Source organism: Chelmon rostratus, chromosome 19 (assembly GCF_017976325.1).
Source record: "Chelmon rostratus isolate fCheRos1 chromosome 19, fCheRos1.pri, whole genome shotgun sequence".
NCBI classification, from domain to species: domain Eukaryota; kingdom Metazoa; phylum Chordata; class Actinopteri; order Chaetodontiformes; family Chaetodontidae; genus Chelmon; species Chelmon rostratus.
The window spans coordinates 7,559,688-7,584,826 of record NC_055676.1 but is presented as its reverse complement, the minus strand read 5'-3'; the positions used below and the strand labels follow the sequence as shown (position 1 = coordinate 7,584,826).

The 25,139-nt window shown below is 45.6% G+C and overlaps 1 protein-coding gene across 1 annotated transcript; it reads right to left on the bottom strand.

The window, feature by feature from the left end:
• Positions 1-3,762: 3,762 nt before the first annotated feature.
• On the bottom strand, positions 3,763-11,007 carry gtf3c4 (general transcription factor IIIC, polypeptide 4). Its single transcript, XM_041960328.1, has 5 exons — positions 10,692-11,007; positions 6,962-8,692; positions 6,074-6,204; positions 5,551-5,639; positions 3,763-3,990 (listed from the first exon to the last, which is right to left on the bottom strand). Exons 1-5 carry the CDS (start codon positions 11,004-11,006, stop codon positions 3,926-3,928), a joined length of 2,331 nt encoding a protein of 776 aa, XP_041816262.1. The 5' UTR covers position 11,007; the 3' UTR covers positions 3,763-3,925.
• Between the last annotated feature and the right edge of the window lie 14,132 nt (positions 11,008-25,139).

Sequence of the window (25,139 nt, the reverse complement as noted above, 5' to 3'; positions counted from 1 at the left end):
TAAAATAGTGATCATTATTTTTAGATATTTCAAACTAATTGCTGCAATTGATCGACATATAGATTTTAGGTTGTGTTAATTGTTTTGAACTGTTAATTACAGGCACTGGTTCACTTTTTTTTTTTCTTTTTTTTTGCATAATCCTGAAAAAGGTTTTGCTGCCCGCTCCAAAATAATCTTGCCCGGAAAGTGAGATAATCCACGACTTCCAAGGGTTTCCCTGACACACACTTCAATGCCTTAAAGCAGGACACACCAAGGCAGAGCGCCGCTCACTGAATGTCACAGAAATAGCACTCTAACCTAGAAAAGGCTTTAAAAGTTGACTGGCTTCAGAAACAGGTGAAGTGATGTCACAGCATTTGTAAACTTTTTTTAAAATAAGTTGCCAGGACTCAATAGTGGACTAAAATCCTGTTCTGAAAAGTCTACAACAATAAGAATGTACAATAATGATAATAATAACAATAAAACTTTATTTGTATTGCACCTTTCATGCAAAAAATGCTGCTCAAAGTGCTTTACAACAATCAAATCACATAAAAATAGACATTGACTGAACATGAAAACAGATAGAAAGTTAACCTAAAATAGGAATAAAAGCCATTTGATCATAATATTAAAAATAAGGAGGAATAAGGATATGATAAGATAGTTTAGTAGTCTAGTTTAGAATAATATCACGATATATCATGATACTGTGATACAGTAATTTTGATTTTCTTTTGGTTCTTTTGAATAATTAAATTAGATCATATAAACAAAAAAAACTGTTGGAGGGATATTGGATGGATAAAATAGCTAGACAAAAATGTCTTCAGCTAAACCTGCAAGTTAAAATCAAGGTACTGCAATGCAAAACTCATATAGATGCTCATTATTGCCATAAAGCGTTCCTGCTCATTGATTTGCCACCAATGACTGAACACAACTATGTATTGAAAGAAAGCAGCCGCGGTGTAGACGGCGTGGCATCTCTGATGTTTGACAAACTCAGATCGTCACATGGCGCGTAGCGTCATACCCCTGAACTTTTGTCAGAAATGTGTACAAAGGCTCGACAGGAAGGCTCATAAAAGCAGACAGCCTCTATAACTACATGGTGATCCCACCAGGTGATGCAGTCACATGTCTGAGGCAGCGAAGCAGCCGCCACGTCTTACTCTGTAAATGAGAATATTCTGAAGCGACAAAATGACTCGATGCTCTTGAGAGATTACAGTGGGACACATCATGTTCAAAATCCAGTCTAAACAAAACAAAAGGAAGATCACATGAAATTAAGGTGTGAAAAGGTGCCATGAATGTTTTATGCCATCCAGCCACTGACATAAAGGATATAAATATTGTATGCAAAGAGAAAAATCCCCCGTTTGAAGTCTTGAGTGCAAAGACAGTGGGAGAGAAAGGGAGGGGAAGCAGGTAATTACGAGTGGAGCTGCTCTTTGACAGATTATCATACTAAAGGGGGGAGGAGGATCAACCAAACACAGCTAACCTCTAACAGTACTGGTCTCCACCTATCAGTGACAGGAACATTACAACCTGAGGAGCCACCTCCATTTGACAAACTATAACGCGCAGGCTGAAATCCCCAGGCTGAAAAACAAGAAGGAACCTGAAACCCACGGCAGGCGGGGCCGATGAGGAGCTCATTACCAGGCTTTTAGTTACTTTAACTTTTCAGTGAACTTACCGTGGAAAAACTGGAGCAGTTTAAATGTAGTCAGCCCGTTTTCACAGAAAGGAAGGTTACCTCACAGTTCAGCTGTTCCTTCCTCCTCTGTGAGCTTTCCCTCTTCTAAAAGATACTGTGGCCACCACTTTAGAGAGGAGCACTGAGCCAAATCGCATCGTCTTCCTCTATTTTTCTGTAATAAAATTGCAAATGTCTCTTCATGAACTAACAACGACACTGCTGCCACACCTATTTAGTTCCAATCAGCAACAGGTGGAGTTCACGCTTGTGCAGGGGAGAAGAGGAGGGGGAGTGACGTTTAATCTCGTCGTGAAGAAGGAGAGATCCTTCTGCGGGTTTAGGTCGGGGAAGGGAGAAGTCACACGGAGATGTGTTGCTGGACATGTTTCAGGTGGAACCCTCTGACCTGAAGGTGACGTCGCGCAGTGGGGCCACCTCACACTTTACGCCAAAAAGCTCACAGTTCATGTCTGTGTGCAGCTTAAACAAAAAGTCAGGGAATTACACAGGCTATCGCATGGAAACAATGGTTCTGGATCTAAAAAAATGAACTCACCCAACTCCTTCCTGCTGAGGAAGATGTGAAATGTGATCGAAAGCTCTGGAAGAAGCTTTGAAGTGGACCTCAGTCTCCAAAGAATGGGATTTGAAAGTAAAAGTCTGTCCTTTCAATTATCATTATGTCTAAACAAGTACTACAGTTTACTGAATGGGATATTTTACTGGTAGTTTTTAGCCTTGAAAAACATGGATTTTTGCAGCTGCACGCTTCAAACAAATCTTACCACGAGTCCAAAACATTGCAGCCTCCTCCTGCATAGGATAATGTGATAAATGATTCACTTTCTAGTAAAATGGGAGACATCCCTTTCTTCCCTAGCTGGACTGAATCTTCACTGAGTCTTGGGCCAATAAGTGCCACCACTGGGTAAAGAAATGTGGGGTTTAAAAGAAATAAAATAAAAAAAAAGTTCCCCTTTCATGAAAGTCCTGAGTGTTTGGAGCTGAGCTGCCTCCTCTCTCGTCGCCCCGAGGCAGGCTATCATCTCCAGTGACACCGGAGGGAGGGCAGACCCCACCTCACCTCTGCCGGGCCGGGGGATGGAAGGGATGAGAGAGGCTGGCGGCGGATAGAGGAGGCTCTGCTGCTGGCCCAGTCTCTCAGGTCCAGCTTCCTCTTTGATCACCGGCCGCCGACCTCCATGTCTCCAAGACAAGGAGCCGGGGCCGAGAACATGCCGCTGAGCCTGTATCCCCTCCCTTCAGCCCTTGTTCCCTCCAAATATGAAAAAAGGGTTAATTGTATTTAACAATGTGCTCTCTAACCCCCCTCCATCACTACCAGCCTCCCCTCCTTGATTAGAATTAGAATCACATCTGGCGCCATGTTCTGTCCCTCATTACTGCTGAATCTCATTACGAGCCGCTCCCACGGGACGGACCGTGCCGGGTTTTTAAGCACACTTTTCGCTTTCTTCCTGCCTCTTGCTCATCTCATCTGCCTCGCCGCTCCTTCTCTTCTGCGTTTACATTAGCGGAAGTCCTCATCTGAGAGAATGACTGAGCACCACCAACCCTCCTCCCTCCTCCCAGAGCTTGGAAATTGTTTTACAGTGCCAATTAAAGTAGGTATGTTGAGTTTTTTCCAGAGTATGTATTATTCAGAGTGTATTATTTGTTGCGCTCAGAAAAAGAAGAAGAAGAAAAAAAAAACCCTCACTAAAATAGGACTAGCAGAGTAAGTTCCACTTACTTGCAATAAAAAGTACACCAAAAGATTTGGAAATATAGTCAACATAAGGAAAATGAGGGAGCTTATTTATGGTGCCCTGAAGTCCTACTGAATAATAGAAACCTCCACATTTGAAACTTTGTTTCTTTGCTCCCCTTGTGCAAACACTGTGCTGACTGGGAATTAATTTTGGTAGGGAGAAAATAAAGAAATCTGTAAAGTTTGAGTCCAAAATGTTTTACCTCAGTAAAATATTAATTTAAAACCATGGCAGTTTCTCTGCGCTCTTTGTAGGCTACACTTGTGAGGAAGTAAAGTGTTAGAGTATAATCAAAGTCTTTTATTTGCACAATATAAAGTGATAACAAAAACATGAACAAAATACACAAAATAAAAAACTGTAGCAGTGGTTTCTGACAAAATTTGACCCTGCGTCAGAGCGGGAAGTTCTGAAGGTCGCAGGGAAGCCCTGAGGTTCCCGCCATGGCTCCGCTCTAGATCATGGGCGAGTCGCAGAGCGTGCACGGCGCCTGCAGTATCTTCTTTATCCACTCTGGATCTGCAGGGGAAAGACAACAAGCCGTGTTTGTACTGGAGGTTTCTAAATATGAATATGGTTAGGAAGACGCGGTCAGACCTGCATTTCAGTGTGTAAATGGGATGGGAATTTTACACGCTGGCCTCATCTTCCAGTAAAAGATCAAGTCACTTTCCCATAACAGTCAAAGTCAGCAGTCTTACTGGATCGGACCTCGTAACATTTCAACCCTTTCAACACGGCACAAGTCTGACTTGAGTGTCATCACTCTGACGTAAAGGCTACAGAGGCACAGAGCGGATTAAATACACATCTTGTTAACACCTTCTGAAAACCACTGCAATAAATTCCTCATTTAATGCTTGTAAAAGAGATCTTGATCTTCAACTTCAAACTAATTTATTATGCACGAAGACAATAAATGTGTTTAATAAAACCACCAAAACACAGTGAATGAGACAGTTCTCGTGTCGTGATCGCTTTAGAAAAAGTAACTTCTTTCCCCCCGCGGTGAAGGCAAAAGAAGAGAAAAATTAAATAAGAGTCTCGTGAGTGAAAAAGGCTTTCAGCTGCAAAACAAGTTGAAAATCAATCAGCGATGCGGTCTCTGAGAGCACACTCCGCTTCCTCGATACTGATCATTACTCAACCACGGTCTGAAAGCTCAAAAGCCATAACTCTTACGACAGATGAAGCCAGCACTGTCACGTATTCCATGTGTTAAAGGGGTTTAATGCAGATAAATCTAACAACTGCCACACATGGTTTAAAAGCTTAACACAGAAGAAAACCTGTAAGATGTTTTGAGACAGGAGCTGGGATGATGTTGACAGAGGCCAAAAAACTGCACAGAGCTGTCAGTGTTTAGCTCAGATAGGCTGGAATGACCGGGAAGCCGTGCCTCGGGCGCTCAGGCAAGACCCATAAAGACCCGGGATGCATGTAGCACTCAGATGACGCCAATCCTCAAACAGTGGGAAGAGCACAATGTTTTTCTCTCCCAACTCCAACCACTGCAGGAAACAGGAAACACACTGCTGGCACCAAAACCTGTTTGTCTTGCATTTTTTAAAGCAGGGGGCAGTTAGATACTGATTATCATTATCTAATCATAACGATTGCTTGAAAATACTGGAACTGCAATGTTCACCGATATGATCCTGCATTCATTGTGTGTCAAGGACTGATGTACATGCCTTCACATGCTCACTTGTACACTGGTCACTGGGTTACAAGGATGGATCGATGGAAATCCAGCATAACTGGGTCTCTATAATCCTCCACAATGACAGAAACTGGATGTGTTGTTTACGTGGCGTTTAAGGTTATCTAAGCGTACGCATCAATGAACCAAAGTGAATGAAATCATTCAAAGATTATTTACTCCTGAACCAGACAAACACAGACAGCATTAAACACTTTAAAAAAGCAAATAAAAGTATAAGTATGTAGTAGTAAAAGTATGATGGCGTCGAGCGGCAGAGCGGGACGGAGGCCGACGCTGACGGTGACAGGAGGAGACGGCTGATGGAGAGCAGGACTGTGAAATGGAGGTGGAGAGAGATGGAAAGTGGCGCTTACCCTCAGGCTCTGGCAGTTTGGCGATGGTATCCAGCAGGAGGCAACGTCTGAACGTCAGCGTCTGGCAGGCCTGGTATGACAACACACACCTGGAAGCGAGCGAGGGAGAGGCATTAGAGAGCCGGCTGGCAGGGACGGAGACATGCTAACACACACACATATATAGACACACAGGCAGATGCAAAGGTAGAGCAGAAACAGGTACAACTGATGGGCACAGATTTCACTCTCGGTGCCCACCAGAGGCACCACGCTCATGCAGGAGCAATGTTTGACAGAGGATATTTATGAGATGATGAGAGTGGTGCATGGGTAAATATCAAAAGGTGGGAGGCTTGATTACAGCTCTGTGAAGACAAATAAATCGTCAAAGAAGGCACTTGGCATTAAGATTCAATTCATCTCCTGTCAGGCTCAACTGTGGCATCTGAACCTGCAGAGCACGTTGAGGCTAAAGCTAATATTAAAAAAAAACATCTTTGGCGGGGGTAGATTTGAACTCGCTCAGGATCCTTCTCCATACCTGAGCCACATGTGACCGTTTTTACAGATGGCTTGTTTGTGGTCCGAGAAGGGCAGCACCGCCTGACACAGGCTGCAGCGCTCCAAGAACGTCTGCTTGTTAATCTTCTTCTTGATGTGGCCAATCAGGACCTGAGGGGGATCACACACATACACAGAGGCAGAGGCAGAGGTGAGGGCAAGCGCAACGCTGAGTTCATTTTCACCCAGATTGTATCGCGGGGGCAGAGAATGTGAGTTTAGTGCTGATAGTGCTAAAAAATGACACTATACATAAACAGACATTAATAAAACATGAACATGTTCCTATGCAAGAACCATTTCTGACATTTCTGCAGTTTGTTACTCTCATTTTGATAAAAACAGAAAGCCAGTCTGTGTAACTTCCTTTGGGACAATGGTACATGCTGAAACATACACTACACGGCCAGGAGTGTGTGGGCCTTCATGGGTTGGGCTTGGCCCCTTAGCTCCATTTTAAGATCCCATGAAATGGGCACTTGAGCCATTTGGTGGTGGTGATGTCATGCTGCACTAATGGCTGTCACTAAAAGTCATCACAATTGTTTTCAACGAGCCCATCTTTCTGCTCTCGCCCACAACTCAAAGTTCCTTTCTCTCCATAAATGACAGGAAATACATCACATTACTAAATACTGAGGCCTTTTAATGGGAATTGATGCTACATGGTGTAGTGAAGAGTCAATTAGTATGAAATCAACGATTAGCTTAACTGGATTGACTTGGCTCTCTAATGCTGCAACGTGTTGGATTATATAAGTATCACCTTGGGATCATCAGCGCGTACCTGACATCAAGTCCCTCTGATCAGGGCAAAAACAACAAGATCACAACATTCATGGTGAGACGCTGAGTCACTGAGTTTTACCTCTGAGGCTCTGTCGTTAGTGTCTCTGGAGAGGTACTCCACCAGGCCACAGGTGGGTATGCTGGTGCTCTGAGCAATCCAGGTGTTGAGGTACACCACCCCCAGCACCTTCTTTATGTTTTCCCTCATCAGGTGGGTCTCTACAGCGTTGATCCAAGCCTGCACCTCCGCCATCTGTTCCTCCTTACTGGCCTCCTGTTTTACTCCACTCGGCTCGGCCTCCTCTTGCGCGGCATCTTCTTTGTCGTTCCCGTCCTCCTCTTCCCCGTCCCTGACGAACACCTTGGTCTCCTCGTGTGTCGGCTTCCACTGGTGGTCTGTCGGAGGCGTCTGCAGTGACTGGTAAAGTATGCGCACCAAAAAGAGCTTGAAACGCCACAGGTAGGGCGAGTCTGCTTCCTGGATCTTTTGATCGAGCTCCTCCAGCAGCGACGCAGGGATGCACTTGTTTTTCAAAATTTGCCACCTGACGAGATCAAGCAGGTCGGCCATTTTGTACAAGTTCTGCGTGGGAGGCTTGAGCAGCAGTGATGCGGCCATTTCTGGCGTTTTCAGGGTCACAAAGTGAACCTGGTAGGTCCTGTTAGTTGGATGATAGCCCTCTACCATACCTTGAGTGCTGGCGAGCGCAATGTACGCTCCATTGCGGCTCACGGCAATCCCGTGTATCCTCCTCCCTGCTACGCTGTCCGGGCGCAGCATGTCCTCTTGTTTGAAAATCAAAGTGTTCTCTGTAAACGTTGGTGTCAGCTTTTTTATCCACCCATCTATGGAACATGTGTACACCGCAACGCCATGCTGACTCACCGCTAGCGAGACCACGGGGAGCGAGTGCAACCCCGCCACGTGAGAGTTGTGTACATTCAGTCCGGCCGGCGAAATCATGAGCAAACACCAGAAGACGTAGCAGCCGCGCGACGCCACGATGAGGCTGCACCTGGTCTTCTGGATTGGGTGGGTCATCGGGACACATTTGATGTTTTCGACGGCGATCTCGTCGCATTCCTTCCAGAGGATGACGGGGTGTCGGAGGGTGAAGTAGCCCTTCACTCCCGACAGGCTGACCGGCATGATCTTGACAGGCCCCACCTCGCTGCCCACGATCAGTCCGCTCATCCGGCGATCAGCGCTTTCATACTCCCACCACGCCAAGTCACTGGGTCTCGTCACACCTGACTCGATGATGTCATAAAATACAACCTCTGCCCCGTTTATGAAGGGCAACACAAACTTCCACAAAACAAGGTCACCGTTTTCCATTAAGACGGCGAGGAGGACCATCTCCATGTCCACGCACGTGTTGTCCGGCTGAACCTGTTTGATCGTATAAATGCTCGACCACTCCATCCTCAGAGGAGTCTGCATGCGGAAACGCCGCTGCAGCTCGTCGAAGTCCAGGAGGTTTGCCTGTGGCGCCGTGCCATCTTTTTTGGCGTAGCCTCGCTCTTTTAGCCGCTGGCTGTACTTTTTGGTGAGGTCGACTAGCGTGTTCCACTCGAGACGCTTGTGGCTGTTATGAATGGTAAGTCTGTGGTCAAGCATCAGGCAAGCGAGCAGACAGCGTCCACTTGAGTCACAACCTAACGGAGACCAACTGGCATATTTTATTCCTTTGTGCACTCCTACCGATGGGTTCATCACCGTGTCGGCCAGAAAAACTTGCCTTACTGTGGGGTCCGGATGCATTGAGAACTTCTCCATCGCTTGAGCTAGCTCTGCTGCTGGTCCCACCTTTAAAGTTTAAAGCACAAATGATAGCAATAATTAACTTTAAAGGTCCAGTTTAGAAAAGTTTGTAAGTCATTTCAGCATCCATCAAAACCACACATGAAACAATATTTGCAGCTGGACTGAAGATCACGTTTGATAATAACAAAAGTCAGTATTGACAAATTCTTTTCATTTTAAATCCCCAAACACTTTTAAATACTCCTGAAACTGTGATACCTGCAATGAATGCTAAAAGGTATCATGTACAAGAGGAAAAGCAGGAAAAGAGCATCTGTGATAAATAAATGTGATCAAATGCATGACCTGACATGAGAACACAGTATATGTATATGGACGGGTGATTCAGCAGTCGTGCTTTGAGTGCCTTCACCTACTGCTCCCTCACTAGCCCTCCAATTTACAAGCAGTTCATTGTGCTATAAATGACAGTGGGAAACCAACACCGCCTGTCTGCCACTGCGCCGAGTGGATTAGAAAATTCAGCTCCATCCAGTATTTTATCTGCCAAGTGGATTTTTGGAGTGGAGACGAACCTCTAAACAATCATGTTTACACAGCAGAGCAGCTGCACAGAGGCAGATTTACAGCAAAACTGTTTTTCAGTTTCTCTTTTCATCAGCATTTGTATTCCATCGCTTTAATTATCTTTCTTTCACTTCTGTAAATAATGAAAATACAGAAGCATCCACTGCTGCCAAGCTAATAGCACACAAGTGACTATCAGCTTGGCTGTGTTTCTAAGGCATGTCTGCGCAAGTTGCTTAACAAGTAGACAAATAGCTGTAACACTGCTCTAATAGACTCACAGATGTCATTTTGTAATCACCCAAACTGTATATCGAGAAACACTTCTGTAAACAAGTCAGTTTTTTTTTTTTTTTTTTTTACCAGATCAGTTTTTAAAGTTTCACACCACAGAGAATGTGGCCCAAATACAATGGAAGAAATCCTCGGACAGATCCTTTTAACCTCAGGGAGGGCCAATTATCTCTTTTTCACCCAATGCAATCATGAGGTTCACTTTTCCATAACAGCTCAAGATATATATAATATGCCATAGAGTGGGCACAATAATTTAGTCTGCATGTTTTTTGTTTATTGGGACTTCACTCAGATGTCTGACCATCGCTGCGCAGAATGACAGATGTGCAGAGTTTGACACTAAAAGGCTATTTCTTATGTTCATCTGCTGAAGAGTTTAACACGTGTAACTACGTCCGTGATCATGTGACATCAGTCAAGTCATGTCAGGTCAGGTAGAACTTTATTCATCCCCAGAGGGGCAACTGGTAATATCACACACTATCCAAAACACAAGCAAGGCAATACAATAACACATATACTAATAGCTTATTATCAATAAAGCAATATAATATTAACAAAAAGTGGCTGGGTGGTTGAAATGATATTACATTTTAATATACAACCTTTTTGGAAGCCAGTTCTAGTTGATTATGCGACTTTTTAATCAACATGACAGCTTACATCTCAGCCAAACCAGTGCCCTCTGCAGAAACCAAGGGTTTCACATCCCAGTAACATCATTTCAACTGTGGAGACAATTCATTTCAGTTCAACCTTGGTTGACATTTTATTGCTTGCAAAACGGTTGTGATTTGGTAGCATTGTTTTGTGACACTGAGGCCAGTTCATGAACTGGGGTACGTGTGGACTTGGGAAACTGGTGGCACTCCTCACTGATCCCCTCTCTGCAAGCTGGTGAGAGAGGGACCTCAGGCGTCAGCTGCAGCGGCTGTTGTCGTTTGTCATGCGGCATGTTACAGCATGTACAGCGCCTTTATCAGAGGTTTATGGAAGCGGTGTGGACGGCAGGGAAATTCAGTGCAGAGCCAGCACCAGGCTGAGCTAACGTTAGCAGTCTCACTGTTTACTAGTTTAAGTCCTATCAACTGCCGTGCTTGCTAAGCTAACGTGCCAGTGCTAACTTAGTGCATCTTTTTTCCTACATCAAGTGGACTGAGCAGTTGTGGATATTTACCCGCAGTTTGTACACTTCGGACGGGACGGGGATTGAGGTCCTGTGCAGCGTCAGGTCCTGCTTGTTGCTGTGAACATCGCACACCAGCTCCATCAGCGACAAGGAGCTGGCGGTGCATACAGCCAGGCGGTGATCCGGCGACCAGGTGAGCGGCTGCAGCCCGCTCACCGGGGCCAAGAGCGGGACCACGGGCTCCCGCTTAACCGGGACATCCTCTGGACCGAAGAGCAGACCGTCCTCCGCGTCTGGCTCGGTCTTGACGACTACATTTATGGGCAGTGAATGCACCGTATCTGACGGACTGACGGCCGCCATGTTTTCCGCGCGGTGGAAGTGACGTCAGAGAGCGCGGGACGAAAGGCAGGCGGGACTTCCTCCGCCGAGTTAAATTGTGTACTGCGTATTTTATATATACAAATATACAAAATATTATATATATATATATATATATATATATATATATATATATATATATATATATATATATATATATATATATATATATATATATATATATATACGCACTGGTCTAAAATGACCAGACAGTTTGTGTAAACAGTAAATACTACTACTACTACTACTACTACTACTAATAATAATAATAATAAGTATGGAGGACAGGACTATTGTATAGTCCTGACAACTTCCCAGACATTTTGTGACACTGTAATAACAACTCAGTTTGCCCGTCAAAATGAGGTTATCCTTCAGAACAAATGAGGAATATGCTGTCTGAGAGCACATATTCAGCTCTCTTCCATGTGAGAAGCAAATCAGTGTGTTGGCTGGCTTCTTCTGCTCCGTAAGTAAAGAGAATTCTGTAGGTATGATATGTGAAAATATGAAAGAGGGCTACCATTTCCATTTACAAGGTGATTGTTGCAGCGTTTGACCTTTAACCCTCTGTAGCTATCAGAAGTAACACTTGACTTCACTGTGCCAGGCATTCTGCTATTACTATTCTTCCAATGACGTACTATAACAATTAATTTCAACAACAAAGTGAATGGAGTAAGAAAACAGATGTATAGGTGTTTGTTCATATCACATATATGAAATTCAACATTCATACTTTTGTGCCATCAAGACTTCAGAGTGTATGAATCATGCAGTATTTGTCTCCACAGATGTCTTTGTTTACAGAATGACTGCAATATTTTTCTGTAACATTTTAGTACATATACTGCTGGAGGGTAATGGATTAATCTCAAACATAAATCACCAATACCTTTATAATCACACTACTTAACGACAGAGGCAGAACATGTTGGCATATTTATCTTTTAAAGAAGTGTCTTATTAAACTACACACACACACACACACACACACACACACACACACACACACACACACAGTGTATTTTATATGGACTAATGATTGTGTTTTGACTTTGGCAAAGCCATAATGTCTCAGAACAAAACAACAGCCTTGGACAGTGTGTCAGGACTTGCACGTCCCTGTTTTAATTAGATTAGATTAGATGAAACTTTAATGATCTCCATGGGGAAATTTTGTAATCTATGTGACACATTCACTCAAAGAGGCTAAGTCTCTGTTGAAACAGCGCTGACACTCAACAATGACATATTCCCCACTCTGAGAGGAAAAAAATAGAACGAGCCCAATCCTTGACAGGGACGACATCAGTCACTTCATCTGTCCAAGTGCACTCACTCATCACAAAGAGAGATCGTTAATTGTCATATTTCATCGTTAATTAATAAAAAAATATGAAAACTGTCCCGTCCGCAGTTGATGGCTCAGAAATATATCAGCGTGCTTTATGCGAAGAGTCACCGGACGCCCCTGGAGTGGTCAAGGGTCAAACTGCTGCAGTGGGATGCAGAGCTGGAGACTCCCAGGCAGACAGTGATTTGTTACAGCCCTCACATGAAAGCTTCTCTCGCAGTAGCTGCCTGACTCTCAGCAAGATGACAGCGGGATTTCAACAGGCAGAGTTATTTGTCACAAAACAAATTGTTACAAATCTGTGAGACAAATATAGAATAGCGCGCCCACCATGTTTTAATCTCTCATTTTTCTGTCTTTTGTTTCGATAATCGAAATGAATAAATGAACGGGGACCATGGTATGTTTCATTCTTAATGAAGCGTGTAGTGAATGAATATTTCACACACCTGCTGTGTGTCTTTGGTGGGATTTGACTGGGGACCCAATCCCAGCCTGGGATGTATGAATGTTGGATTAAACATTCATCAAATGCTGTCACAAAAACTTCATCCTCTCCTGTCAACCGCACATAAAGGCAGAAACAAGCCCCTGTTCAGGCCAAAGTAGCCCAGCCATGAGTTGAACCTCAGCCTTTGCTTTACTTGCTGTGTGGTGGTGGATTATTTAGGCTGCACTGCAGTCGTGTCTCAGGGTATATCGACTATGTCGTGTGGGTTTATGGGTATGGACGGGGTCACCTCAGGTCAATCCCCTGCATCTCTAATATCCACCTGCTGTATTGTTATTGCCTCCAGGTTCCTCCTCAGCCTTTCAACCCTCAGTAGACCACATCCTCTGCTGTTTGCTCACTCCGAGTGTCACTGGAGCTGCTTACATGTATCTTGTGAGGGAGCCCGCAGGGACGTTTTGATGCATGGTTCATCATACATGTTTTAATCATTCAGTCTCTCAGACACCTCCCAGGAGGGGGCTGCTGCAGCACATTACCGAGTACACACAATTAGTGATATAATGATGATGATGATAATGAAATGTATTTAGAGCATATCAGCGCGGTTCACTCTGTTCGGGGAGACATTAGCAGGACTGCAGCCCTGGAAAAGCCCCAGCGCTCGGGCTCCTGGCGCTCTCCCTCTGGAGACTGGCAGAGCCCGGCAGGTTGCCACGGCACAGATTAGCAGTCATAGCGGTCGACTTGCCGCTCCTTCTGCGCCGTCAACTGCGAAAGCCTCACCTGACAGGTGTTGCTCTCAATCAGTGCTCCTCTGTCCCCCCCATGCTGTCCTTGGAGTGGGAGGGGACAAGGAAGCCTCCCATCCCCCTTTATACATCCTGACAGCCTCTACCAGGCGATTCTCTAACATGCACCCGGCTTACGATGCATCTCGGAAAAGCATACACCAGAAAAGCACCAGCAAATCCCCCCTCAATGAGAAACTACTGATATTACATCAGTGACATCAGTAGGAAACACAGCACTGGCCTTTTGTTTAGCTCCCCTTAGGGATGTTCAGTCACCTGTTAAAGGTCAAGGTGATAGGATGTCAGGATCAGAGGGAGGGCTTTGAGGCAGGAATAACGGTACATGCTGGCAACTGTTTTCATGGACGGCAGGCCCGAACAAAACCAGTGATCACTGGGTAAAAATAACACTGGAAGGCCAAGAGTGTCACGACTTCTGAATTAAAAATAGATTTAAATTTCTGGCAATGTTCTGTCTAATATTGAACTGCTGACAGCTACCTGCCACATGTCTACAATAATGAGGGATAAATAGTCTATGCTCACCTTTACAGCTGACCTTTGCTGCCTTAATTAATAGAGGTAAATGTTAACATTATTATGCTAAATATAACCAGAATTATCTGCATGGTAAGTGAGTTTGTTTTGTTTTGTTGTAATTTTGGTGAACCAACCCTTTACTGGCAGGAGAACATGTTAAAAGAGTCTGTAAGTGGGAGGTAATGCTGCATAAATCAAACGCACCCTTCCTATTTCAATTACAACACTACTGCTGCTGTTAATGTAGCTTTTCAGAAACGAGCTGTTCCTCCAGAGTCTTCAAACATCCCTTCAAACCGGAAGTCGGAGTTTCCCGTTGTGTGTGGAGGAACTGGACATGAGGAGGGTCATTTCTCATCCGGTGTGATAACCCGGACGTGCGTCACTTCAGCCAGGTGAGCAGCTAGCTAAACTGCCGCTGGTGCTAGCATGTTTACTGAGGGGACGTTGGCTTTGCTCAGTTGCTGTTAGTATCTTGAGGCTGTCTTTTTTGTTTTGCTGGCGCCAGTCACGGCCCCTGCAAACTGTTTCACGGAAGACATGATGTTATGTCTCACTTTGAAAGCTTAGGTGTAGATAATGAAATGAATGATGGCTGAATTCCAGTTAGCTGCGGTGGTTTCAGGGTCCTGGTAACACCTGTGCTGTTCTTGCTATGACAAATGTCTGTGGTGAAAAAAAGGCCCATATTCTGCTCGTGTACTGTGTGTGTGTTGATATTAGTAATGAATTATATTTCAGGTAGTGGCCAAGCCGTTGTCTTTTGGTTGTCTGGCAGATGAGCACCTGCCATGCTGTTTATTTACACAACATTGAACATAATGTTGTTTGTGTTCTGAGCTAAATTTGTTTGGCTGCAAATTTGGCTTCCTGTCAGCTCACTGTAACCCGGCTTCTGGTCCAGAGTAATTACATGAATATGAACGCTCATTGCACATAGATTAGAAACTTAACACTACTTAACATTTCATAAGTAGACACGGTCACTTCTGAAGTTCATCAGGCAGATTGCCGGGTTCGGATTCGTCCATCAAAGTTAACCGGAGAGTGTTATTTCATCCAGTGTTTGCAGTTAGAAAAAAGGCCACCGGGCGACAGCGGAGTAGATTTCACATAATAACTGGCGTCGAATGCAGTTTTGGAGTATATTGTTGTCACCGTCTCCAAACACTGCTGCAAACACTTGCTGCTGCCTTTGTTGGTGCTGCTCACATACCATACAACTGTGGACTTCTTTATTGGACTCCACAGAGGAAGCTGTTACTCTACTCTCTGCCCGAACACTGTATACATTTCCTGTTGGTGCTTTTTGGGGTTTTAATATAAATCATCCCTATAAAATAAATGCCCATTAGGTGTTTCCTTTTTTGGCCGTTATCCAGGTTTTCCACTTCACCTGAGTTCATCTTTAAGTTAGAGTGGCTTTCGAAACAGAATAAGACCTTTATTACAAAATATCTTTGTCATACAAGTTTTGGTTTATAACTAAGTTTAAAATGAGCTGTTTTTCTTGTCTGTTTCCACATAACAGTTGCCTAATGGAAAACGATGAGCACTGGTCAAGCAGTAGATCACCTGTGGTAATTTTGCATGCTGATATATAAGAAGTAATTTTCTAGAACTGCTGAATCAAGGGACTATTTGTTTAGTTTAGTTTCCTGCCACTGCCGATTAGCTGGATGTTTATCTGAGGCCAGGCTCTAATCTGTGAGTTATTACAGGAAACACGGAAATTGATTGGGTGGTATTCAGGAGGAAAACCAGCTTTTCTATTTGTTCCCAGCGATAATAGCTTAATTATTCATCCCGTGTGATGATTAATTAAAAAAGGCCCCAGGTCCTGTGGCAGGTACAGGCTGCCGAGGCACACGCTGACATTCCCATGTGATGTGCTGCATGTCTCTGCCTCTGCCCGCCCTCCTCCCGCTTTCCTCTGTATGTCTTTAGGGAAGGTGCCCTCACACACGTAACATGCCTGTGCACCCAGCGTTTTAACCTAATGCACAAATACATGAGGTGAAAGACTAGGGCCTGGTAATCATATGTAAAAGCAGACTGGGGGTCAACTTCAAATAGTTTTCATGGCTTGTTTTAGCCTACTGGGGTCTATAATGTTTCTACTGGTTGTAATTTATATAGATACTGCATGTGCGATTCACATGTAGGCCTCTGCAGTGTATCATATCTGTGGCAGTTTTGTTATATTCTGAGTATTCTACCATGCATTACTGAAAATAAACTGCAGCCTAGGGCTGGTAGGCTGCATTAAATCGATAGAGGCACCAGCAGTGTGACTCCTTCAGCTGTCAGATTGTCAAACAGCACAACCCTGTAGATGAAAAAAAAAAGATTGATCTGGGCCTCTGGTTTGATTTCCCTGCTTCAGGACGCTCTTGAAAAGTTTTGGCACATCTGTACAAGCTGGACATTTCACACCTTATAAAGAGCCTTTAGAATAAATTATGTAGTAATTTGGAGTTGCAGTGATCAGTATAGTATTAAGCCTGCAACACAGAATAACTACACGAGGCAAACCTGTTTATTAGTCGATGCAGAGCTGCAGCGACGTGCTTGCCGGCACACCGCAGCTAAGTTTTACGGGATGGCCATATTTGTAAGCATCATTTTTTGGAGAGACCATGTAGGAAACATTATTCAGAGTCCTAAGTTACGCTGAACATTTTAGCAGCAGAATTCATTTCATTAATGAGGATCTGTTCAGATTCTGATTCTGTAATGTCAATACGGTGTGCTATGTGAGAGCTAAAAGGGAATGTGTGGATGTATGGAAGTAGAATATGGTGACTAATTAGTGGTTGAAGGTTGGTCCATGAAGCAGGAACTGCTTCTTTTTGCTTTGAATGGAAAACAAGGATCTTTAACCACAGCTGTTCAAAGCTGCTCGTGTGAGATGGCTCTGCCTCACACTCCATTTTGTGTCTTGGTAATAGATTTTTTTGGATGTTTTTTCCTCCACATCTCGTCTCAGTGTAACCAGCGGCCGGTTGCTGCCAGACTCAGGTAGGCAGCGGCTGTCGCGTCCTCTGACCTAGTGTGGGCAGCTGGCAGTGGGCAGGACATGCCCTGTGGCAGTGCCAGGGGAAGGCCAGGAGGGCTGGGGTCCAGGCCTGCTCTTGCCTCTGCTCGGGCCCCGCTAATGGAATGGGGCTGGGCCGCCCATATGGCACTTGTGAGAAAAACTGAGGGCTCTGGAGGTTGGCACGCGGAGTCACCGGGCAGTCTCCCGTTAGAAATGAAACAGGACAGGGCCAGACCTATGTGATCGCCCCACGACCACCAAGCGTTATGGATGTGCTCGCTGATGGGGATGGAGACACACCTGCACCAGTGGCTTCCATCTGCCCTAAATGACCATACCAATGTTCTTAGATGTTATTTTCCATCAACTATACATTTTCAAATATTTGTCATAGCTCCCATCCACTGACCAAACCATGTTAAGGTTTTTAGTCGATTTGCCGCCTTCTGCGCCGTGTTTGGCTACTGTTTTGCCAAGAGACAAATGCTTAAAAAAGGCGCAATCTGTGAGTAGAATAATGTGATTGTGGTCATTGGTCAAGATTTTTCCTTTAGTTTGCCATACGTTTGCCACAGTCATATGGGAGTACTCTCCATAATTATTGGTAATGAAACAGAAAAAAGATGTATGACGCATTCATCTAGTATTGCTATGGTGCAGCAAATGAAATGCAGTGCTGAAGAATAATTTCGGACTCCTTTGCATCATTCAGCTGAAGTATTACACAAGAAATTAAGATGCCTGCGATTACTTCAAGCAAGTTAACAGTCTCAGCAAGTTATTTTCCACACTTCTTAATCTATGAATCGAAAAGAAATGCTGCATAGAAGTTAAGAACTCAGTTCCAAGAAACACTGTTGGTAATGATATAAAAAATGCAGCAATTGTCCTAAGTGTGCAAAAACATGCAAACTACATGCTCGTCTTTATTTAGTAAAACTGCTGTTTTCAGTCAGACTTCCGGCTTCATTTGCAGCAACTGCTTTGAAGGCCTCACTTTTGTGTCTGTAGAGCTGGTCGACAGAAACAGTCCAGGTTAATGAGCCAACAACTTGGAGAACGTCCTCTACTTGGAGGTCAAGGAAAAATCGGTTTGCCAGGATGTACGCAGTGTTAGCCCTGTGTACGGGAGCTGGCCAGATAGGCTGTGTGTAGGCAATGAGGTGGACAGGGGGAGAGCAGTGTAGCCCACCAGCCCTCTCTGGCACTGGACCGACCTGGCTCCTCTCTGAGCTGCGTGGGACCAGGAGACGGAGAGCCACATGGGATGGGAGGAGAGAGGCAAGCGCGTTGGAGCGGTCTGCAGTGCTGCAGTGTTAACAAATGTGTTCACATACTGTATGTACTGAGATAATGCTTACCCTCTAGAATAACTGTGCTGCTTGCTGACTGTACCACACAGGCTGATGCAAACGGAACTAAAATTACCACTTCAGGGTGACACTGGCAATTTGTACTGCAGACCTAAAAAGGGAGAAATGGCAAGGGTAATTACAGTCAGCGGAAAAATACAGTTTGACGTTGCCCTGCCCTGCTTTCCCTCCTAATACTCCATTAAAAAGTGAGGCCCGACTTTTAAAACAGGTCACTCTTTCTAACCCTCCCTCCCATCTGCATTTCTTCCGCCTCTCTCTTCCTCCTCCACCCTGTCTTCATCCTCCTCCTCCTTCTCCTTCCACCACCCACCTCTCTGGATCTGGAACAAAAGCCACCTCCGCTGCCACCACCTCCCCTCCCCATCTCCTGCTTTTCCATTTTATTGGTGACAGCTGCCGCGAAACAAACTCGCGGAGCGAGAGAAATGATGTGTCAGTGGAAGGTCCTTTAGCCCGCGCTGCTAATCTGTCACACGCCGTTTGTTGTTTACTGTTTCCTCCTGCTCGCCGACTGGCCGGCAGCGTGTGCTGTGCAGTAATGGCGACAGATGCTGACCCGCAGAAGTGTGAATCTTGCCGATTTCTCCCTGCTGTCAACCTGTAAATTACAGCTATCGGGAGTAATTAGACCCGATAAAACCCTTCCAAGCCTCACCCCCCTTGACACACACGCAGACACACACACAGCTCTGGCCTGTCAGTGACCTGACTGTGTGCCATTTTGAGAAAGAAGGCTGTAGGCCCTCAGCTGCTCTGTTCGAACTTTTTTTTTTTTAACTCTAGATGTTTGTCATCAGGGTTTTTCCATTTCAAATGAAATTATGGGCTCTTACGTACTTCTACTACGTAGTTCTGTAAAATATTGAGCACTCTTCTCTGATTTAAGGACTTCAGCTCTCTTTTGGGTCAAAGTCTGACGTAAAAACAGTTCATGACTTTGAGGACTCTAAGATTGATGCTGGCAGTGGCTCTGACGTTGCAGAGGTGAGTCCGTCCACAGTGAACTGAACTGAATCTTGGATGAATCTGCAGACGGTGCCAGTTGTCCTCTACTTATCCTCACTGAGGTTTTGCAGGGACAGCAGGGTCCAGGGCACAACCAGAGAAGTCAGCATCGGGGCCACCTCTTCTTGCCCTGGCATCCGTGTTCGGCCCGCAACCACCACGGCGGCCACCACTGCCAAGCATGCTCTTAAAAGCAGGGCCTGTGCCCCTTTAAGTAACTCGCGCGATACCAAAGGTCACACAGCCGGGTCTTGTCATCCTCTCCCTGACTCTCTGCCCTCCTCCACCTCCTTCTCCAGCCCTCGGTGCCCACTTCCTGACCATCGGAGCCAATCACTTTCCACCCCTCACCTCCTCCGCCGCCAATGCCGAGCGGCAATCTGTCACCCGGGCACTAGGAGATGCCACCCTGCCGGCCGCCTTCCGTACACTGCGGTAATGGCTTCTGGCAGCCCTAGAAAGATAAGTAACGGGCAAAAAGGCAGGAGAGCAGGATGAAGAGGGAGGGAGGGCTGAGGGCCAGAGAGCACAGGACCCTCTCTCATATCCAAGCTGCCCCCTTCTCGCCGCTGCTCGACCCTCCTCTCCCCCTTTCGCCTCACCCCGCTTTGGCCCGGTCGCTTTGCACGATACTTCAGTGAATAAATGAGTCGTTTTAATCCGACTGACAAGCTGGCATTGCCCAGCCCTGCCCTCCATCTGTACTGGCGGCCAGCGCAGCAGCAGGCCCCAGGCAGCCCGATGTGCCAATCCAACACACAGCTTATCCTGGCTGTAGCTTCAGGGACAGAAGGGTTAGAGCTCTATGCGGCAGCTACCCTCTCCACCAAAAGAGCTATTTATATAAGAAAGGGATTAGCCGGTGGAGGCTTTGATGAACTGGAAAAAAATTATGAATTTGCTCCCATCTTGCTCTACTGCACGTTTGAAGTCCTTGTCTTTTTAAACCAAAACCGCAGTTGATTTCCTGCTTTTCAGTGTGATCAAATAGTCGACAGTAGGTGTTAAATTTCATTTTCTCAAAGCACAGGTTGCATTTTTAGGGCTAATTTTCTTAGGAGATGATGTAGTTCTTTCCACAATTGCACACTGATTTAAGTGAACAATCTGCAACAGATGACTGTTCACTCTGCGGCAAAAGCAAAACTGAAAGTGAAACTAGCCTTGTTTCCGTCTGTCCCCACCATCGAGGGGTTAATTTTGCTCTGTCATCCTTGGCACAGCAAGAGGCCAAATGCACTATCACTCACGCCGTCCGCCGTCCCGACCGAAAAACCCAGAGGGAGAGAAAAAACTTGGCCGCACGAGGTGCTAAACCCTCTGCTCCATTTCCTCTCTCCACAAGCTCCTCTCCACTCCCTCGCTTGGCCATGTGTCACCTCCAAGTCGTTTGGGAAGGGACCTGGTAACATTTGAGTGCCCAATTAAGCGCAGGGGCTCAGTCCGGGCCCCCCTCTGGGTTCCGTTCAGGCACGTCACTGATGAGCGGGCTGCCATCTTCCCTGCGAACCACACACACACTCACATGCATACACATTCCTCCCACCGTCTCATTCTATTTCATGCCTACTTCCCCCGTCTGTTCTGCAGCTTTTTCACATAAGCACACTCTCCTCCCTGGTTAAAGATCCCCCACAGATCCGATTGCAGCTCACCTTTGGAACAGGAGGTTATGACTGTTTGATCCATGGTGGCCGAACCCTTTGCCAGTTATGCGCCGGGGCCTGGATGCTGCTCATTAACCGGAGGGGTCCTCCCACTGCGCCGCGGAGGATCCGAGGGCCCGGTGTTTTGCTGCTTTTGGTGAAAGATTAAGCACTGTTTTCTTAAATTAGCCTGGAAAACATGAAGCATAAACATAAAAGAAAATATTCTTTATCTACAAGGTCAACTAGGCGCTCATTATCACCCAGATTGAATAATTACTGAACTTAAGAAGTGGAGAAAAAAATAAAACAACAACTCCGAGTTAGCGCAGTCAGGCCTTTTGAAGTGTTAAAGGAGTGCTTATTCCCTTAACTGGAGTGAAAGAGCATTGCTGGATAATTTAGGTTACAGGCTCGGCGGTGACAGCTGGGCAGCATTGAAAGCCAACCAAATCGACATAAATCACTGACTTTTTTTTCAATAAGTAGGTTAATATCTCAGAATGGTGTTTAATGTTTTATTCAGCACAGAGGCAGGGACAGTGTTAAGGGACGGCAAGTGTTTTTGAATGCAGATGGGAGGTGGAGGGCTGGGCAGGGTTTGGCATCTCCCCCTGGTCGCCTCAGAGCACGCCGGCCCTGTTAAAGGAGCGCGGGAACGATCCTCGCCCCTCTCGAGCCCTCTCCATATTAAACAAGTGCTTTGTAAGTGTGCCGTCATTACTATTCATCACAAATAAATACTTAAGCACTGAGAGCTTAGCACCCCGCTGCTTTACAGTTATCCATTATTTCTGTCACCTGGTTGTCCTTTTTCTGTCTCCTCCCCTCGCTGCCTCTCTTTCCCTTTTGTGACTGAATGTTGCTGTGCCCTTCAACTCAGTAGTGTGCTGGGAGGGAGCTGGTGGCTAGTGCCCATGTGCCAAGCCTCCCTGCGTCGTGTCCCACATTCTCTGCCCTCACCTGAGGCCTTGCCCCAACAGGACAGCAGGGCCAGAGGCTTTATTGTGCACTACGCACTTCCCAAGACGATGCCCTTCCACTGTTTTCAACTCTTTTCCCCTCCACACTCTTTTTTTTAAATTCTCTTTTTGCCCAAACATAACAAACACACCCACACAAACACCCCTCAAGTTCAAACACGCACCAAGTCCACTCCTGCCCCAGACATGGGGGCAAAAGTCCACTGCACCCTGTCCTCTACGGCGGGTTTTTGGAAGGTGATCCGATCCTTTTTCCTCTGCCACTGCGCTTGGCGGGCTGGCTGGCTCCGGTGCAACGCGGCGTGCGCTGGCGTGGACCGAGGCTGGGCCAGTGTGCTCAGGAGCTGATGAATTGCAGGCGAGATGCGGGGCGTCAGCCGGCGAGGAGCTCCGGCGAGCGGCCGTCACGCGCTATCACCGTCTGCTTGTGAGATGGGGGAAATCGGAGAGACAGCGCTGACAACTTAATTTAACACCAGATCTGGAGGAAGCCAGAGTGCCACTGCGCTCTGGATAATTGATAACTCTGCCACTCCGCCACACCTCGCTTCACCTCGTGCCCACCACGCCTCAGCTCATCATCTACCTAAATAAGCAGTGGACACATTACTGTACAGATTTTAAAGCTTGTCAGGTTGTTTTGCCCTGTAGAAATGCCTTTTCACTCCCAGTGAGAAGAGTGGCAGTACGGACTTGATGCTGTGTTGAGTTTCTGTCCTTTTTCTGTTTCTTGCCAGAAACACATTGTTTGAAATTTTTTAACACTGGTGCAAATACAGTACTTAAATTTTAGTACTGCTATTGTTGAGGGTTTTTTTTTTACAAGACTGTTGAAGTATATAAATACCTGTATCTAAAAACCTCCTTTTCCTTTAAGAAAATAATACAATAACGCCAGCACCTATAGAAAAACTTTGCCTACATTAATACATACATTTAGCAAAATAGTGATGAAAGAGTTGATCAAAGACAGAGTAATCAAGACAAAGAACTATTACTTGATAGTCTTGGATACTTGGTGCTACAGACATCAGTCCTCAGAAAGTATTGAGGTTTGATATCCAGCTCCAGGCTTTTCAGGCTTTAAGCTGCACTCCCCCTTTAAAAAATAGTGACTGCAGTCAGACAGGACACACATTCTCTCCCTCGTTCTGACTTAAGAGTGACTCCGATGCTGAAGTTTCTCCTTGGGCTGCAGTGCAGCGGCGCTGCAGGGGGAGCGCGCTGGCTGGATCTCCTTCACAGGCTGTTGGAGGCTGCCGAGCAGGAGCCCGGTTGACTGGTAATGCCTATTAATTACTAATACAAACTGCTAATTAGCAGACCAAACACTGGCATCTGTACAGTTTGTTTTCCCTGCAGCGATGATATTGAGTTCGAACACAAAGAGGCAGTAAACCTGAGCTGCCTGACGCGCATCAGAATCAAAGGGGACTTGCTGCTAAGCATACTTAATGCCAGGACCATGCACCAGATAGGTCAGACAAAGGGCAAAACCAAATTCATCAGGATAAGTGATAAATGACCTGTTGTAGCATCAGCAAAGGACAGACAGGGGATGTTACTTTTGCTTGATTTTTCTAGCTGATTCGAGATAAGCTCACAAAACTGCTTTGGTTAGCAAAAAATGTGAACTTTTCTGTTTGGTCAAAGTGCATTTCTGACCTGGTCTGAAAGGGTTTTGAAAGAGACAGAGGTTAGAGGATTTTCTCTACCTGCACAGGAGCATTAACTGATCAGTGAGTACTTAATACATTGTACAATGATACTTTTACTTTCGTAAAATATTAAATTCTATACTTGTAGTCGTAAAAGCACTTTGGTACAACTATTTTCACTGAATGTAAGGATTTGAAGGATTTAAATTCTTCTTCCATCCCTGGTAAAGAATGGGGCTGGATATTGAGCCTGAAACAGTCAAGTATCGACTGTTGCTGTTGAACGTCTGGCCACGTTTGTAACCTTGTTTTCTTATTCTTTGAACAGGTAGTTCCTGATTTAAGTGAACATTGTTTTAGACAACATTCAACACGGCAGAACTCAGGGTTTTGTGAAAGTTTTTTGTATTTGTCAAACTGACCAAACTTGGGTATTGCATTGGGAACAGCATCAGACATTTCTGACAATACTCACCCCTAGTATCACTGTGGGATGCATTTATAAACAATCACACATTCAGCTAGTATCCGGCCCCCAGGCCCCACCCGGCTCTTCCCAGCCAAGACAAGATGCCACCCCACCCTGCCACCCTACGCTCCTCACACACACACACACACACAAAAATAAATGAGTAATCGGCCACAAAGTGTCAGCCAGCCTTAATCCCCTTTTAATTTCCTTGTGGGGCCTGCGCCAGGGCTCTGGCTGCAGCATGAAGCTGGCCGCTGATGGCAGGATGGCCATGGTGACAGGCAGGCAGGCAGCGCAGGCCTAGGGGTGTTTACTAGGATCCAAGCAAAGAAAATACAATAACCACACACTGCCACCACTGTTTGCCTTACACTTGAGTGGGATTTAGGTTTCCCCAGCACTCTGTCACAAGTATGTGTGAGCACACGTGCCCCCCCACACACACACACACACGCACACACGATTGTCATGCAACCAGATTGTACTATGGACATATGCATGCTCTTTTTCTCTCTGCTTCCCTCATGAGGGTGCACACACACAGACACACACCTACATGCATATATTAAGCATGTGCTCGAGCACTCAAGCACACCCCTGGTAATACTTCTCTCGATGAGGCTATTAATATCTTAATTTATACAGGTTGGTCTCAGCATAGGGGTCGTCACCACACAGCTGCCCAATCTCTGGCAATCCCACAATGCCAAGAGTATTATCTCCTTTTGAACAGCAATTTATTTTCTTCCCTCCTCACTGTTATTCAAAAGTAAAGGTCCCGTCATTAAAATGT

Coding starts and splice junctions, on each gene's coding strand:
- gtf3c4 (XM_041960328.1), bottom strand. CDS start 11,006: ATGGCGGCCGTCAGTCCGTCAGATACGGTGCATTCACTGCCCATAAAT. Junction 8,693..10,691: donor CCGAAGTGTACAAACTGCGG/GTAAATATCCAC, acceptor TAAACTTTAAAG/GTGGGACCAGCAGCAGAGCT. Junction 6,205..6,961: donor CTAACGACAGAGCCTCAGAG/GTAAAACTCAGT, acceptor GATCCCCCTCAG/GTCCTGATTGGCCACATCAA.